Source organism: Mya arenaria, chromosome 4 (assembly GCF_026914265.1).
Source record: "Mya arenaria isolate MELC-2E11 chromosome 4, ASM2691426v1".
Lineage (NCBI taxonomy): Eukaryota > Metazoa > Mollusca > Bivalvia > Myida > Myidae > Mya > Mya arenaria.
The window spans coordinates 1415391-1434132 of NC_069125.1; the positions used below are offsets into that span (position 1 = coordinate 1415391).

The 18742-nt window shown below is 37.2% G+C and overlaps 1 protein-coding gene and 1 long non-coding RNA gene across 2 annotated transcripts; one reads left to right on the forward strand and one right to left on the reverse strand.

Moving 5' to 3' along the window:
• Window positions 1-3251: 3251 nt before the first annotated feature.
• Window positions 3252-8597, reverse strand: LOC128229693 (monocarboxylate transporter 13-like). The gene is made up of 6 exons (XM_052941485.1): window positions 8004-8597; window positions 7476-7619; window positions 5727-6137; window positions 5293-5562; window positions 5032-5157; window positions 3252-4837 (listed from the first exon to the last, which is right to left on the reverse strand). The coding sequence occupies exons 1-6, from the start codon at window positions 8353-8355 to the stop codon at window positions 4701-4703; spliced, it is 1440 nt and encodes a 479-aa protein (XP_052797445.1). The 5' UTR covers window positions 8356-8597; the 3' UTR covers window positions 3252-4700.
• A 147-nt stretch (window positions 8598-8744) lies between these two features.
• Window positions 8745-11149, forward strand: LOC128233026 (uncharacterized). Its single transcript, XR_008260597.1, has 3 exons — window positions 8745-8823; window positions 9464-9534; window positions 10188-11149. It is a non-coding gene; the product is annotated as an uncharacterized LOC128233026 (long non-coding RNA).
• The last annotated feature ends 7593 nt before the right edge of the window (window positions 11150-18742 follow it).

The following is an 18742-nucleotide window of genomic DNA, read 5'->3' on the forward strand; positions in this document are numbered from 1 at the left end:
GTTTATAACAGTTTTACAAAAGTAATTTCAAATAAGTAACGCGAGAAAGTAATCACTTGGAATACAAAATCATTTCATCATACACACTTAATGAGCACTATTTTAATCAAACAACACTTTCAAAATAATTCCATGGTTGAATTTAATCGTCACTGAATAATTCAATTAAATACAAGCTTTTAGAATTTGTCTAGGACTGGTAAAACTGTAACACTTTGAAGGGATTACGCATCGGATGATACAACTGCAAGAAAATTGTGAAAATTTACATTAAATTGATAAAGTTGTGTACAAAGCATTTAATCATAACTACTGATTTCTCACATCGCCTTCGACACTGGTATTTGTTCATTTTTTAGTATTCCAAAACGATCAGTTAGTGGGTGTGTCTACCACATAAATGCCAGTAAATCTAAAAATGACTTCGGTATATCAATCTGTACTTAGCTCGTAAAATACTAATACATTTCATATAATGAAATCTTTCCTGTTACAAAAGTATGCGGCTCTATCACTTTACCACTGGAATATCATCGATTATGTACTTGAACATAATGTTGTCCATTTAATGTCAAACTACAATTGTAACATTTGGAAGCAAAACAAACATTATTGACTTTGATGTTCGCGAATTCAACAACGACTACGGAATACATTGAATTTGACTTTACAAAGTCTGACTCAAATAAGTGAAAACGATGGGTCAAAAGGTATCATAAGGTTCTACAGCCTATCAAAGAGCTTTGATTTAATTTAGGTTTTTTGTGTATGGCAATAACGAAAATCACTTGTCTATAAAGTCACCGGGCTGAATAAATGCTTTGTTTTAGGTTGCTTCCTGCTTCCTTGGCCATTGTATCGAAAACATTCCTGTATGTATATGAACGCTCTACCCTACATGATACACCTGTCAGGGTGCCCGGAATGATATTTGGTCACCGGTTTCCAACGCGTCAAAGTATGACCGAATTCGCGACATTTCGTACTTTTCAACGTGCCCCAACCTACGCAAGGGGACGCAAATCTCGACGATATCTCTGGACCCACAAATGATAGGAGGTCCCCACATCGAAGGTCATAATTATGGAAAAAACATGTTTACATGTAAAATCGTAGGTCGTGTTCGGGTCCGATCGTGCACAAAGAAAACTTAAAACAACCTGACACATCTATATATGCAAAGATATTTATTGTAACATCAAAGTATGTTCGAATTTAAATATTTATGGTTAGTTAATTGGGTAGAGTACGGGTGTTTGATTAAAAACCCAAATGCCAACTTAGCTAAGTTGAGAGAGTTTAACTTTTCATCCAACAGTACTTGTGCATGACAGATCATGCTTCAAAAAGAGCTCTCTTTTTCCTAGGCTGTGAATAAACCCACACATTGAAAGTCTTAATGTCTTAGAGCATTTTGTCTGTCTTCATTACCAAAACCAAAATAAATTTAGCAACTGAAAGATAGTCAATTGAATAATATTTTATAAAAAGAAGCCTAAAACATTAAATATTAAGTCATTTTACTAAAGCTTTTTCGGCAATGCATGCAAAACCTTATCACATTTTCGATAATCCTTAAACAAGAGACCTATTTGGAATATTAATTAATCACTGATTCAAGCTTTTCGATCGTTTTTTTTACACATAATGAAAGTATTTTGTCTGACTCCGTACACAGCTAACGATTATAATTACAATAACCCAGTTTAAACATGTCCCTCTATATTGTTTTTAATACAAGAACCAAACTATATGAACCATGTATATGCAATCAAATATAATAACTTTATATTGGGTATAATGTGGTTCTTCCCATTTATTTTACTTTGCCAAGCACTTTTAAGTCAATTGATTGACCTGGGAGACATCACAGTCTTGATAATGTTAAACCCCATTCATGAATTTCTTCTGCCAATACAAAATAAAATCATCATAAAAAAAATTATGGCCTAGTCTTACACAGTAAATTCAAAATAAGAGAACTAACTCCTAAAGAGAAATTTTCCGCAGTTTTCCAAACAACGAGATATGTTCTATTATGAGTTATCTTATACGAATGAATAAAAGGCATTAATTCCAAAATCAGCCGAATCCGAGACATTATTCATTTTCAAAAAAGGCAAAACAATCTGTGATTGTACAGCTTTAAGTCAAAGCTGAAATCTCGAAGATTAAGCTTGCAGTTGGTTTTTAACTTAAACATTTCCGAAATTCAAGTATGAACATATGCAAATAACATCATCGGCTTTATTAGCAACATTCATACATCGCAATGGTATGTAAACCCATTTAATCATCCCAGCAAGGTCTCAACGCCTAATTTATTTCCTAGCAACGCTCAATGACCGGAATAACTAGAACATAAAACACTTTGTGAACGCGGAACGTTGCGACTCTTTACTGAGTGAATACAAATTTGCGGGGAAAATGAAACACAATAAACATCCAAAATGATGTACATACCAACAAGATGATATGTGCCATTACTGAGCCTATCCAAGAAGTGGCCCAGCTGATTACGTTCAACGTCTCCAAAAGATCCACATAGATCATTCCGAAGAAAAAAGAGACTCCATCTTAGAGCAAGACAACATGAAGGCTGCAAATGTCTCTTTCCACGACTTGTTGTTACTTTTATGTTGTCTTCGAATGGTTCTGAACTTTCCTTTTAACTATCTAAACCTACTGACGATGAACACAAACACACACACACACACACACACACACACACCTACACTCATGCTCTCTCTCTCTCTCTCTCTCTCTCTCTCTCTCTCTCTCGCCCTCTCCCTACCCCCCCCCCCCCCCCCCTTCTCTCTCTCTCTCTCTCTCTCTCTCTCTCTCTCTCTCTCTCTCTCTCTCTCTCCTTGTGTATTTATTTATTTTCATAAACATACCTAAATGCCTTTTATTTGTATATTGCTGCACATTGACATTATCGGATGAAATGCGATATTTCGACTGTTTAGAGTCAAAAAAATTACTTCTTTAACATTCATTTTGATATTCACGCACTACTGATTGTATCTGCGTAAGCGTATTACCATTGCACTTAATTTAGGGAAGGTATATAAGACATTTAGGCTTAAAATAGTTTTCGAATAATCAATATATAAGCCTTGAAAGGGCAAACAGTTTGACAACAGAGTTAAGTTGGTCTACGTGTTTTACTGATGAGATATTATGCAAGTTGTGTCCATCATATACAGATTACAAACACATAAAAAGCGAAAAATTAAGAACCTGCTACAAAATGACACACTTTTTTTATTGCTTTCAGTATTTAATTCAAGACTGTTAAACGTATTCATTATAATTAATGGCAAGAAAAATAGATTTAGAGAACAAAATGTCAGAGGTCAAGTTGACAGAGACATGTTGCAATGATGTATGAGTTAGGAAATATTAAGTAAAATATAATTAATTAAGAAGGGGTGGAGCGAGCGAGCGCTCTTCTTAACCAATAATATTTTACTTAATATCTGGTAACTGACTTGTAACCTCATATTAATTGGCCGCTATATTCGTGTATATGTAGTATACCGTACCAAATTGAAGCATTGTTGCGCTCCATGTCCTTCTTGAGCATTCTATTAATTCACGTTGAAATTTATTAAAAAATATGCAAACGATGCATTAATATAATGTTCTTTTGATCATCGCATTTTGGGGATTAAATGTCAAACCGTCAATTATCATGTTTTTTAAATTACAAATCCGTGGTTGCTATTTTTTTTACGGTAAGTTAATATTCTGTAGATATAACATTTAAATGTAAATCAAGAAAGCGAATACCACAAAGAAAATAATTCGTGCATGTACATCACGAAATAAAGTGTTTAATTCAGATAAGTCAACCCAGCTTAAATACCGTTATGCATTGTCTTTATTTCAAGGAATTGAAATCACAAATACTAAATACTGTAAACAAAACAATATACAATACGATAAATGATCGTGTTTTGAACGGACAGAAACTGTAACGAAAGCCCATACATATTTTGGGGTCAAAAAGTAAAAGGTCACGGTTACAATCACTTTCAGCAATGTTATAGTTTCCCATAGAAACGACCTAGCTCAAGATAGAAGACTGCACAAGGTTTTAATCAACGTATGCCCTCATTATCCTAAAAGAGGGTTATAACAAGTCATGTAAGCATTTGCTGATATTGAGGCACGATCTTGGTTTGAACCAAACCTTAATTAACTGAACTGTTAAACGGTCCAAATATTCCTATCAATTTAATTCAATTCAATTATGTTATTGCGTTATGTTGTTTTAGTTCCTGATAATCAATAGTAATATATCCTAAGCATAAGTTGTTATCGGTATATGTGCATGAAAGTAACTTTTACGGAAGGCTTTCACGAAGCGGCTTCGCGACAGTGACAGATAAATATATATATCGGTCTTTAGGCAGTTTCAAAAAGCCGGACATGTAAGACAGAAGGCAACGAACTAAAATAGTTCATGTTACACAAAATATTGTCATCACATACATTGCAACGATACAAGATCCTAGAGATAATGTAATGCTAATTCAATAGCAGAACTGCTTGAGGCAAATTGTGAAGAAGTATTTCGATCTCATTTTCCTCGTCCTGTCTGTTTGCCATGACGAATGTTGAAGGCGAACCTGCCGAGAAAATTTTCCGTAAATATGCAGTTTTTAATATAGCAATTTTTCCGCTTCTTCCAATTATTTTGTCTGTTTTCCTCTATTCTCCAGTTTTTGTATCCAGAGGATTTGCAGAGTCAATATACCGGCCAGAACCATTGTGAATCCGGAGAAAAAGAAAGTACCAACGTAGTTCTCCAGTTTGTCATACAGAGCTCCTAAAACCAGAAATCGTAGTTTACAGGGGTAATCAAGCAAACATGAAAACGTTCAGTACGATCCATTATAAGCAATAGGGCACTTCGTGGCCATTCGTCACTTACAATGTTGACTCGCGATATCACTTCGTTTGAAAGAAACGATGATTATGCCAGTAAAAACCCCTAACGTCATGTATTTGTTTATCACCAACCTGAAATAGGGGCGCCAAATAAGGCAGGAAATCCATCAGCGAAAGACACAAAACCAAACGCTGAAGCGAATTTTGCTTTGACAACTAGCCTGGAAACAGCTACTGGTTCGTTGGTTGTCAATGTTCCTGCTCAATAGACATGGTGGTATTTTATTGCAGTTTTCTAGGGCTACGCTCGAAATCACACTGTTAGTAACTATTGCAATAAAAATATAACATCTTTAGTCTGAATGAAACCTTAAATCCTTAGTATAAACTCACCTAAACAGATTCCAAAAATGATGCAATACAAGATAAGGGTCAAATATGAAGGATAAAATGGAACCAACACAGTAGCTACGCCTCCAACAAAGGCAGCTACCGAATAAATGAATATAGGGTTTGCCCATGTCTGGTCAGATACCCATCCGCTGATCAAAACAGATATGGTACTTGAAATTCCGATCGTTGACACTAAAAGCGAACTCTTCTGTGATGAGAAACCTTTACTTTGACCAAAAGCGGGCAAAAATGCAAACGGTATGAAGTAACCTACAACACAGAGCCGTACATTGAACACAAAATATTTTATCCTAGAATCAAATTGTCTCACCGTCATTATTTTCGCTTATTATAAATTGTTAAAAGGAAAAACAGAAATCAACAACAAATGTATTTTTTTCATAAATAAGAACAACGATTTCAAAAAAACTCACCAAAAATGCATAAACAGTTGAATACTCCAAATAAAACAAAGGTCGGGCTTCGAAGCAAGTCAACATTGAAAGTTGGAAGAAATCGGCAAAATCCAGTTTTGTTTTCATCCTCTTTCGGCATAGCCTCTTCACCATCTGCAATGTTTTTATCTTCAATATTGGCTGGTTTCTTCACAAATCCAGGTTGCAATAGAAACCCCAATGGAACTCCATTCAAAACGATGGCGGCCATAATTTGCATAGCTCCTCGCCAAGAGTATACCGAGATCAAATATTCCATCAGTGGTGGGAGTGCAAAGGTTCCGATTCCGCACCCTGAAAATGCTATTCCTACAGCTAAAGCATTGCGCTTGACGAAATACTCCTCGACGGCTACAACAGGTGTAATGTACATCATTCCAATCCCAATTCCTGAAAAAAAGAACGCTCACGGTTAAAAAACAACTACAATGGTTGACCATTAAGAAACGATTTTGATCTTGAAAGTCATTTGAAGTAATTGTGTGTGAGACATTATTTAATATTATTACAGTGGTAAAAAGAGAAACAAACAGCAAAGCACTCTAGTCAGACATCTTGGTATAATAAGAACTGATCATTGGCGGCATTGATTAGTACAATATTGTCAACGACCCCTAACGCTGGTATTAAGCTGGCTCGGTATAATAAGAACTGATCATTTGCAGTATTGATAAGTGCAACATTGTCAACGACCCCTGACGCTGGCTTACAGCTGTGTCGGTATGATTGAAACTGTTCAGTGACAGTATCAATTAGTGTAACAGTGTCAACGACCTAAACGCTGGCTTACAGGTGTTTCGGTATGATTGAAACTGTTCAATGACAGTATCAATTAGTGTAATATTGTCAACGACCCTAAACGCTGGCTTACAGCTGTGTCGGTATGATTGAAACTGTTCAGTGACAGTATCAATTAGTGTAACCATTTCAACGACCCTAAACGCTGGCTTACAGCTGTGTCGGTATGATTGAAACTGTTCAGTGACAGTATCAATTAGTGTAACATTGTCAACGACCCTAAACGCTGGCTTACAGCTGTGTCGGTATGATTGAAACTGTTCAGTGACAGTATCAATTAGTGTAACATTGTCAACGACCCTAAACGCTGGCTTACAGTTGTGTCGGTATGATTGAAACTGTTCAGTGACAGTATCAATTAGTGTAACATTGTCAACGACCCTAAACGCTGGCTTACAGCTGTGTCGGTATGATTGAAACTGTTCAGTGACAGTATCAATTAGTGTAACATTGTCAACGACCCTAAACGCTGGCTTACAGCTGTGTCGGTATGATTGAAACTGTTCAATGACAGTATCAATTAGTGTAACATTGTCAACGACACCTAGCGCTGACTTACAGCTGTCTCGGTATGATTAAAACTGTCTAGTAGCAGTATTGATTAGTGTAATATGGTCAACGACTCATATGGTGTTTCAATTAGAGCTAAGTCGGTTTGATTCGTAAATTGAAGTTATGTTAGTGTTATAGTTTTATTATTTTGTGTATATTGAACTTTAGCCAGGATTGAAAATGAACACAAAGTTGAATAAAAAAAATGATAAAATAAATGTTTTGCCATTTTTTTTATTTTACAGTTAAGAAACATATTATTGATCACCATAGATTATTGAAGTTACGGCTAAATACTTTATTGAAACGGTCCCACTCCCTATAAAGTACTCGACAGTGAATTACAATGTATGTTATCAAGCCTATTTCAGTACATACCACCGACGAACCCGTAAACTATGATCATGGATTTGATGCTGGGGGCATATGTGCAGGCGAAGAACGCGATAGCCGCAACAAATGATCCTGCGCTAGCCACCGTTCGACAACCAAACTTGTTCACCAAGGCACCGACTAGTGGACCTGTTGATATAAAACAATGAAGGGTTGAACTGTGTGTGCTGTTTGGTTTGTTAGTGTTTTCTCCGTTTGTCTAACATCTCGAAAATTTAAGCTTAGACTTGGTTTTAAATTCAGACATATATCCAAAAGTCAGGTATGAACGTATGGCAATAACATCCTCGGCTTCTTCGGTAATATTCATAGACATAAATAGAAGGTGAAACCATTTAATCGCCCTAGCAACGTCCCAAATGGCCAAGCAATGCCCGAGCAACGCTGAATGACATGAATAACTAGAAAAGAAATAATTACAGTGCGTACGAGGAACGTTGGGACTTTTTACTGAGTGTAAGAAAATACACGGGGAAGGAGGAACAAAACATATATCCAAAATGATGTACATACCAACAAGAAGGTATGTGCCCAGCATTACTGAGACTATCCAAGACGTGGCCCAGCTGCTTGCGTTAAACGTCTCCAGAAGCTCCACATAGAACACTCCGAATGAAAAAGATACTCCATCTACCAGGAAGTAGAACATGAAGGCTGCAAATGTGACAATCCAGGACCATCCACCCTCGGTGTCCTCTATCTTTGAAATGGTATGCTCACTGGATGCTTCTTTCATGCGCTGTTTGAACGATTCTGAACTTTCAATGGAACACTCTGATCTCCCTGACGATGAAAAGTTTGACTTGCAGTCGTTGATTTCATAACTGGTCGCGCCGCTTATTCCCGCTACACTAGGTATGTCCATATTTCAGACCTCAGATTTAAGATTGGGTAAAACTGTAGTCCGTCTCCCTCTCTGTCTTTCTCTCTCGTGTTAATCTTGTGTGCAGTATTAATAACATTTGAATAAATTAGGCCTAGCTAGACTGCATTTAAGATTGATATGATCATATAAAAAAAGCATGCGGTAAACAACTTAAATAACAGTATGCACTAGTAGTTATGGCCCAAATATAGCTTTCTTTGTGCACTATGCATGCGCTGTTATTTGATATTGGTGCATTGCTAACATCGGATAAAAGAACAGGATTATAATTACGCACGAGTTGCACACAATCGGAACTCCTCGGCTAGTATCAAGATATGGCCTCGGATATAATACGGGTCGTAAGAAAATAGTCCATCATGGCCGACCAAGAAGATGTTCAAACAACCAAGAGATATGTTAGTCCAAAGACAGAATGAGGAGCGAACTTTTACCACTTATTTGTGTGTAAGTGTTATTTTTATACTTATTGTATTTTAATAAAATATATAAATAGTTTTAAAAGAGCCCTAATGAGAAACTAATTGGAAATGTCATTAATTCTTAGTGGGTGGGGTAAAGTCTTCTTTCATTTGACAGATTCTAATATAGTAAATAACAATTCTGAAGCTCCAGTGATCAGTGGCAAAAATTAAGAAAACAAATACTCTATTTGTAATAACAAATAAGTCTGAATCTGACTTTACTTAGATCGATAATAGGTTAGACTTTCTTTCTCATTGTATTTATCTCATACATTTCATATCATTAACTTTAATTTTTTATAATTTTAAATTTACATTCTTTTAACCAAGGATGTATGGTAATAATAAATGTCCTTGAGTGTTGGTATCGAACAATTTAATGTAATGGCACAATTGAATGCCTCGGCCCTGTTCACTAATATAGTTCTCTAAATAAATTAGATCTTCATTCTATTGGTTTAACAAAATGAGTTTGAACGCATAAACCAGCACACATTTCTTTCAAGACTAAATTCTATGATATCCACCAGTGGTGGTGATGCAGAAACATTGAAAAATGCTGACATTTTTACTGTGCCAATGAAATGCAGACATTTAAATTTTAATCTTATTGTCATTTTCAGAGAAGAGTATGGTACCAGGGGTGCAGCTGACTCTGATTCCCGGCTTCTTCTAATAAAAAAAGGCAGATGAGGTAATGGTTGTACTATTTTCGAAATTCGGATAATTATTTAACAGTCAAGTATCCTATTGGTTTAAGCCCAAAAGTACCTGCATATTTGTACAATTAACCAACAATTAAGGATTGACAGTATTAAAACATCAACATTGTAGATGAATTTAAACATGAATTTCATTTCATATTTTTTAATTTACCAGTAGTCCAGAGCTAAAAGCTGCTCTCTCACAGATTGACAGTTCTTCTTGGTCGTTCTTCAAAAGCCCAAAGGAGTAATTAAATTAAATTTACACCTATAATTAATTATATGGCTTAAAGCAATAGCAAAAAAATATTTTCCAAACAATTGTAATCTGTTCTATTATGTGTGACCTTATATGACTAGTTGGAGGAAATTTTCAAACTTGTATATGAAAGACTGTGATCTGATATTATGTCAGCAGTCTAATATCACTGGTTTTCATACATTTGCACAATAATTGCCAATTGGCTTGTTTAAAGATAAAAATAAAAAGGTGTCAGAACAGTAAAACCATGAGGATGCAGCTTTAAATTGGTGTTGCACTTAATGTTTTGTGAATACTTTTCTGTTGTTGTACAGGCTTTTAAAATAATTGATCTGAAAATATAATTTCTATTATTGTTGTATTTTCTGTTTTCTATTTCAGGCACTGGAATCCGAATGAAATCAAAAATGCCATTGTATGAGGATTGACCTGCAATGCATGGAAATCATCTAACACAATTGCAACGCCTACCTTGGAAAAATGAGTGCAAGATGGAAACAAAGCGTTCAGTGGAACATCTTGTCATCTCAAATATTTGATGACTTACATACTGATGTGAAGTTGAAGATAAAAGTCATCTGTTGGTCCGTGATTATTAAATAAATCCGAACATATATTTTAAAAGGGTAATATGGTAAAGGATTTATCTACGCTTAAAGTTGTTTTCCTATATTATGGAGGGAATATAACTACAAAAACAGAAACAGATGGCATCGGCAGACCAAATAAAGGAGAATTATTTTGTTCAGTTCAATTTTTAAGACTTCAGAAAATCCGTTAATATGGCACATCCTTGCAAATGCCATATTGTAAACTGGGCTCTTTAAATTAAAATGTGAAAAGGTGAAAGTGGTCTAGAGGATAAGCCTCAAATTCAAGGTTGTGAGTTCAAGATACTTTCTCTTGACCTCAGGAAAAGGATGTCCATTCTTGTTTCTACATTTAGACAAATAAAATGCAAAGAAAGATCTATAATTCTGACACATGGTAATGCTTTAAATAGTCCTCTCATTGAGTGTTTATGGTTAAAGTGGAGACATACAGTATTTTTTATAACGAAGAATTAAATTTGTATGGCAACTTAAAGCCATATATGGGGATTAAACGCCAGAAATATTGTGAAGTCTCCCAAAAGACTCAATGCACTTAAAAGGGCTTGGCACAGAAATGAAAGTAAAAATGGGAGCAAAACCTAATTTATCATTAATTTTACATTGGATTGCATACAGATGGCACTGTTATTACTTGACTAATATTAAAAATAAAATTAAGAGACGTGTTGATCCAAACTGTAATTATTCTTGTTTGCATTTTATGGAGTTATAAGAGTCATTTGGTGAAGAGTGATCTAAAGGCTAATTATTCAAAATAGATTAAGTATTATTGAAAAAAGTCTGGTATACATTGCTGAAAAGCTTAGTAACCTGGCTAAATATTTGTTTAAGGCTTTTATTTACAAAAAATTAAATCAGTTGAGTATCTTATCAGTTACTCTTTTGGTGTTGTTGTTTTTAATAAAAAATGACAATTTACTCAAAGATATTGAGACTAATAATTATATATTAAGACAAATATAATGTGTAAGGAAACTTCTAATGAGTGGGTTTTATCCACAGCTTAGGAGGTAAAGTGAAGCATGATCTGCCTTGAACAAATACAATTTTAAGACAAGTTCTGTCAACTTAGTGCACCAGTCAATTGTAACCGCCCCCCCCCCCCACCCCAGGTCTGGGCGAATACTGGGGTTAACACGGGGAAATGGGCCGTGTTTTTACCTATCAGGTGGCCCTGCAGTGCTGGGTGAATGCGGTTTTATCTTCGCTTTAAATATATAGGGGAATGGACCTTACCTAGAGTCTCTGGGGTGTGTGGGCATTTGGTAGGGATTTTGCCATTGGATCGTCCGCGCAGGGTGGGGATTTTAGCCGGGGTTGGCTGTAGTGAAAGTCAAAAGTCCCCACTATTCCCCAGACCTGGGGGGGGGGGGGTGGCGTGGTTACAATTGTCTGGTGCATATCCACATGAACGTTGTACTGGTACTCTAACAATTGAGCTTACTGCGTGGATAGTCACTGCCCCACCCCAACCCCACAGAACTGTTTACACAAAAAAAATCTGCAGCCCAAACCCAACAATGCTGAAGTAAAGGCATGCATAGATTTCAGCTGGTAAAGCTGACTGGGTGCCAAGCTCACACCCATCCTACCACAACCCACAAAACTCTGCACAAGGCAATCAATGATTTTACAGAATAGTAATGTTGTTTTAATGGCAAGGCATGGTGTGAAAAATAACACGGCAAAGTATGACTTAAAACTTACATTTCATAGGGTATTCCTATAACTGTTGAGAAAATGTTGACATTTAGTCCATGCATGCATTTAATCCGATGTAATGATTCATGCATGCCATGAACCGTATGATCATTTCAATGACTGTCAAGTATATTTTCTGTGTGCTCACGATTTTTCTAGAGGAAATAGAGTGCTTCAACTATAAGGAAACATCTAAATATTCTTTGAGGTTACAATAAATATTTTCTCTTAAACAAGCACATTTAATTTAACACAATCCATTTCCTTGTTGTTACAATGGGCCTTCTTTACGCGGATTGAAAACGGTGTTAATCGCCGGCAGCCGCATCGCACTTTCGTATATCCTTACTACTATTTACGAGGTCTATCTCGAAGCTTGCCGGAGATGGCCGAGTTGTTACGATTGGAGTTGCACACTGATAAGTTAACACAGTACCAATGCACTTGTTTTACGAAGAAAAACCAGCCGAAAACTGTAAAATCTGTATACTTACAGTTTTACGTAAGTAATTTCAAATAAATATAAACACATGGAATACAAAACCATTATCATGCACACTTCATCCACGTAGATCCCAGTTAATTTTTAAAAGGTGGTTGGTATATGTGACTTTCACTTGTTTAATTAATTCAAATAAACTGGGAGACCATTATGAGCTTATTTTAAACGGGCAAACTCAGCTGAGACAGCGACAAAATATTATTTCAATCATGTAAAATGGTGTATTATCGGCCTCTTATTATAATTCTTTTCTTGTTTTGAGGAAATACTGTATTAGCCGGTTTTGGAAACATTAAGTGAGTAGCCCCTTTAGCTTTACCAAAGATGTTTTTATTGATTAATTTACGTTTTGTTTATTATACATATTTTAATCAAATCAAAACTGCTTTACCACATATCGCTACAAATGTTTAAAGATGGACTCTTATTCCTGAATAAAATGTACCCGAATAAATACAATTGTTTTAATTTACCAAAATGATGTATACATATCGAAAATAATTGTATTACTTACACTCTGTTTTCTTGTCGCTGTATTTCCATTACTTTTATGTTAATTCCAGAAGTCTTGTAGTAAATGAATATGTTGATAAAGATAATTACAATTTCAATTCAGATATAAATTATATAAGTATACCTTGAATCGAAGCTGTATAATCCGTTTATAAATTTGAAGTGCACACGACTGTCACAAATATGTCCGCCATTTTAACTGTTGGGTCACAGCGCAGTAATATTTATTAGATATTAATTCATCGGAGTAATCTTTTCCTGTATGAATTGTAAAGTTGAATTGTTTCAAGCATAATTTTATTATTAATGTTTTATATAAATGTGCTCATGTTAAAGATTACAATTACAATGCTGCAAGCGCACTATTTGATTCGATTGTTGCTATGACACTATTTCGCGGATGAATGATAATATTATTTCTGCAGCATAAAGATATTTGTTTCATTATAATAAGATTGTTTAATTAAGTGTTCGAATAAGATGCAATTTGTCATTCTCGTTCGATTGATGTATATATTATTATGATTGTCTTGCAAGACTTTTCATATTTACTTGTTGTATTGTACTCGAGCCTTGGCACCTTCTTCTCACCTGCAAATGTGAGCTGCAGCCCTGCAGAACAATCAAAAGCCTTGCAGCATTGCTGCAGCATCTTGCGGGTATATAAAAAGTGTCAAGTTCGAGCTTGGGATGGTTGACATTTCTGAAACTTTACGATTGAACTACTTTCAACATCTTGTAAACAAATATGCGAGGTATATTCTTTTGAAACGTATTATAATTAAATCAACGCGCATTGTTTATCAAGTAAATAAACCTCGCCTATTATTTAAACTAATTTAAGAATAAATGATCATTATATACATAATTACATTGAACTTAACTTCACTAAACTCTTGATCAACACGTCAACTGTCCACCGAACATGTCCGCCATTGTAATGATTGACTTAGCTTTGTTGAATTGAAAATAACTTGAATAAATAACGTTAAATTGAGAAACGGACTTGCGTTTTCAAATACTCAACACTGATCATTATTAAAATACATAGACTGAAATAGAGTGAATTCAACTTCAACTTTGGCTCACCAGGCACTAGGCCTGTTGTAAGCAGTGACTCAGTATATACATATACTTTGGCTCACCAGGCACTAGGCCTGTTGTAAGCAGTGACTCAGCACATACATATACCTTGGCTCACCAGGCACTAGGCCTGTTGTAAGCAGTGACTCAGTACATACATACCTTGGCTCACCAGGCACTAGGCCTGTTGTAAGCAGTGACTCAGTACAAACATATACCTTGGCTCACCAGGCACTAGGCCCACAATGGAAATAAGGGCTTGCCCTTTTTGTGTTATCCTTGGTGTTGGTGTGTATGTCATAGTTTTCTCGTATGTGATATAGTATTTAATAATGCTCATTATTTTATCCTATGTTATGTTGTTAACTATGTATATGCTTCCTATGCCGAAATCTATCTATCTATCTATCTATCTATCTAGGCCTGTTTTAAGCAGTGACTCAGCAAATACATATACCTTGGCTCACCAGGCACTAGGCCTGTTGTAAGCAGTGACCCAGTACATACATATACCTTGGCTCACCAGGCACTAGGCCTGTTGTAAGCAGTGACTCAGTACATACATATACCTTGGCTCACCAGGCCCTAGGCCTGTTTTAAGCAGTGACTCAGTACATACATATACCTTGGCTCACCAGGTCCTAGGCCTGTTGTAAGCAGTGACTCAGTACATACATATACCTTGGCTCACCAGGCCCTAGGCCTGTTGTAAGCAGTGACTCAGTACATACATATACCTTGGCTCACCAGGCACTAGGCCTGTTGTAAGCAGTGACCTAGTACATAAATATACCTTGGCTCACCAGGCACTAGGCCTGTTGTAAGCGGTGACTCAGTACATAAATATACCTTGGCTCACCAGGCACTAGGCCTGTTGTAAGCGGTGACTCAGCACATACATATACCTTGGCTCACCAGGCACTAGGCCTGTTGTAAGCGGTAACTCAGTACATACATATACCTTGGCTCACCAGGCACTAGGCCTGATGTAAGCGGTGACTCAGTACATAGATATACCTTGGCTCACCAGGCACTAGGCCTGATGTAAGCGGTGACTCAGTACATACATATACCTTGGCTCACCAGGCACTAGGCCTGTTGTAAGCAGTGACCCAGTACATACATATACCTTGGCTCACCAGGCACTAGGCCTGTTGTAAGCAGTGACCAAGTACATACATATACCTTGGCTCACCAGGCACTAGGCCTGTTGTAAGCAGTGACTCAGTACATACATATACCTTGGCTCACCAGGCCCTAGGCCTGTTTTAAGCAGTGACTCAGTACATACATATACCTTGGCTCACCAGGCACTAGGCCTGTTGTAAGCAGTGACCCAGTACATGCATATACCTTGGCTCACCAGGCACTAGGCCTGTTGTAAGCAGTGACCCAGTACATACATATACCTTGGCTCACCAGGCACTAGGCCTGTTTTAAGCAGTGTCCCAGTACATACATATACCTTGGCTCACCAGGCACTAGGCCTGTTGTAAGCAGTGACTCAGTACATCCATATACCTTGGCTCACCAGGCACTAGGCCTGTTGTAAGCAGTGACTCAGTACATGCATATACCTTGGCTCACCAGGCACTAGGCCTGTTGTAAGCAGTGACTCAGTACATGCATATACCTTGGCTCACCAGGCACTAGGCCTGTTGTAAGCAGTGACTCAGTACATACATATACCTTGGCTCACCAGGCACTAGGCCTGTTTTAAGCAGTGACTCAGTACATACATATACCTTGGCTCACCAGGCACTAGGCCTGTTGTAAGCAGTGACTCAGTACATACATATACCTTGGCTCACCAGGCCCTAGGCCTGTTTTAAGCAGTGACTCAGTACATACATATACCTTGGCTCACCAGGCACTAGGCCTGTTGTAAGCAGTGACCCAGTACATGCATATACCTTGGCTCACCAGGCACTAGGCCTGTTGTAAGCAGTGACCCAGTACATACATATACCTTGGCTCACCAGGCACTAGGCCTGTTTTAAGCAGTGTCCCAGTACATACATATACCTTGGCTCACCAGGCACTAGGCCTGTTGTAAGCAGTGACTCAGTACATCCATATACCTTGGCTCACCAGGCACTAGGCCTGTTGTAAGCAGTGACTCAGTACATGCATATACCTTGGCTCACCAGGCACTAGGCCTGTTGTAAGCAGTGACTCAGTACATGCATATACCTTGGCTCACCAGGCACTAGGCCTGTTGTAAGCAGTGACTCAGTACATACATATACCTTGGCTCACCAGGCACTAGGCCTGTTTTAAGCAGTGACTCAGTACATACATATACCTTGGCTCACCAGGCACTAGGCCTGTTGTAAGCAGTGACTCAGTACATACATATACCTTGGCTCACCAGGCACTAGGCCTGTTGTAAGCAGTGACTCAGTACATACATATACCTTGGCTCACCAGGCACTAGGCCTGTTGTAAGCAGTGACTCAGCACATACATATACCTTGGCTCACCAGGTACTAGGCCTGTTGTAAGCAGTGACTCAGCACATAAATATACCTTGGCTCACCAGGCACTAGGCCTGATGTAAGCAGTGACTCAGTACATACATATACCTTGGCTCACCAGGCACTAGGCCTGTTTTAAGCAGTGACTCAGCACATACATATACCTTGGCTCACCAGGCACTAGGCCTGTTGTAAGCAGTGACTCAGCACATACATATACCTTGGCTCACCAGGCACTAGGCCTGATGTAAGCAGTGACCCAGTACATACATATACCTTGGCTCACCAGGCACTAGGCCTGTTGTAAGCAGTGACTCAGCACATAAATATACCTTGGCTCACCAGGCACTAGGCCTGATGTAAGCAGTGACCCAGTACATACATATACCTTGGCTCACCAGGCACTAGGCATGATGTAAGCAGTGATCAATCATAACTTCAACTTGGCTCTCCGGGCACTAGGCCTGATGTAAGCAGTGATCAATCATAACTTCAACTTGGCTCTCCAGGCACTAGGCCTGGTGTAAGCAGTGATTCACCACAAATATACTTTGGCTCACCGGGTAAAATAATTGGTGTAATCAAACGTGCAGAAAACACGGTAAATCTACCTTAAGAGACGATAGTTGATCACCGTAAATATTATAGCACTCACTAGTCATTTAATATTCGTGCGTTTTCAACTATTACATTCACGGTTACAATCATATAATCAGTTATTAATATTTTCCAGTAATGTATTGTAAAGTAAGTTGTTAAATGTTTATCCATCAGAACGTTTGTTTGATACATATGAAGAAGAGGTTTTATTCAAAAATTATATTATACACATTCTTTGTTCAAATTATATCAATATGATCCATGATTTGAACATTTCAATACATACAAATGTTTATGAATTCAATTTAAATACGAGTGTCATCACTTTAGTTGCTGTCCAATTTTAGTTCAAAAGTGTCGAAGGTATTCATTTTAAGGCAAAAAGAAAATGCAAGTGTCTCCTGTTCGTACATCTTTAAACAATGAAGAATCATGTCATTTGATTTTTGCTTCAGTTTGTTTTTCATGTTCTTCCATTTCGAATGATGGTTATAAGAAATGCTAAAAAACAAGCCCTTAAATCCATTCGTTAAACGCGTAAACCTGTGTGTGTATACAACGTGATAAATTGCGTCATAAATGCTACGTCGGAAGGCAATATTTTGCTTCGAATGAAGACTTTAAACAAAGATAACATCACTATTTCTTCACCATTTTAAATGAAACATGGTTGATTATTGTGTCTGAGTGACGGAATGCTGCATGCTTAGTTTTGTGTAACGTTGATTATTTTTATAACGTTCTAGAAATCTGACGATTGGTTCGATGGATCACGCAGTGCTTCTGCAAGTTTGTTAAACTGATCTGGTTTTGCTGAGCGTCTAAATGCGTCTGTTTGATTAAGTACGCAATCATAGGTGGACGTGTCTTGCTAGTTTGTAAGTTATTTTCCTTTTGCGAACCGATTTAGGGATTTCATTGTGGAACAAAAGAGGATCTGATGTTCGAATGCTGACATTTGTGTAAGGTGACAATTAGCGAAACAACAGCATTAATTGGTTTGTACAATTAGACGTGAACCCATCGAGGATCAGTCCATGAATCCCAGTTAAATTTTCTATAAGAGCACACAGGCGTTCAAAATCACCTTCTGTGGATTGGTTACCTTTTCGATTTAAGAAAGCAGTAAATGGGACAATGATAGTGACAGAGTTTATCTAAGAAAGGTTCGCCTACTCAAGAGAAGAAAATAATGTCAGGAAATGATACTAAAAATATAATATCATTAAGTGTTCGAGAATGTTCTGTGAAGTGAGTTGTGACAAACCATATTGTGTTCAAATATTTTAAGCTTGTATTTTGAAAGTTGCTTGAAACAATCGAGATTAAGATCTCCAGTAACGAGGATGTCCGTTATACCTGTATCTGCAGCGAGACCTATGGACTCATTAAACTCATTTAACAAAACTGCTGTTATGTGCTAGTATTTGGAGATCGATAAACAAT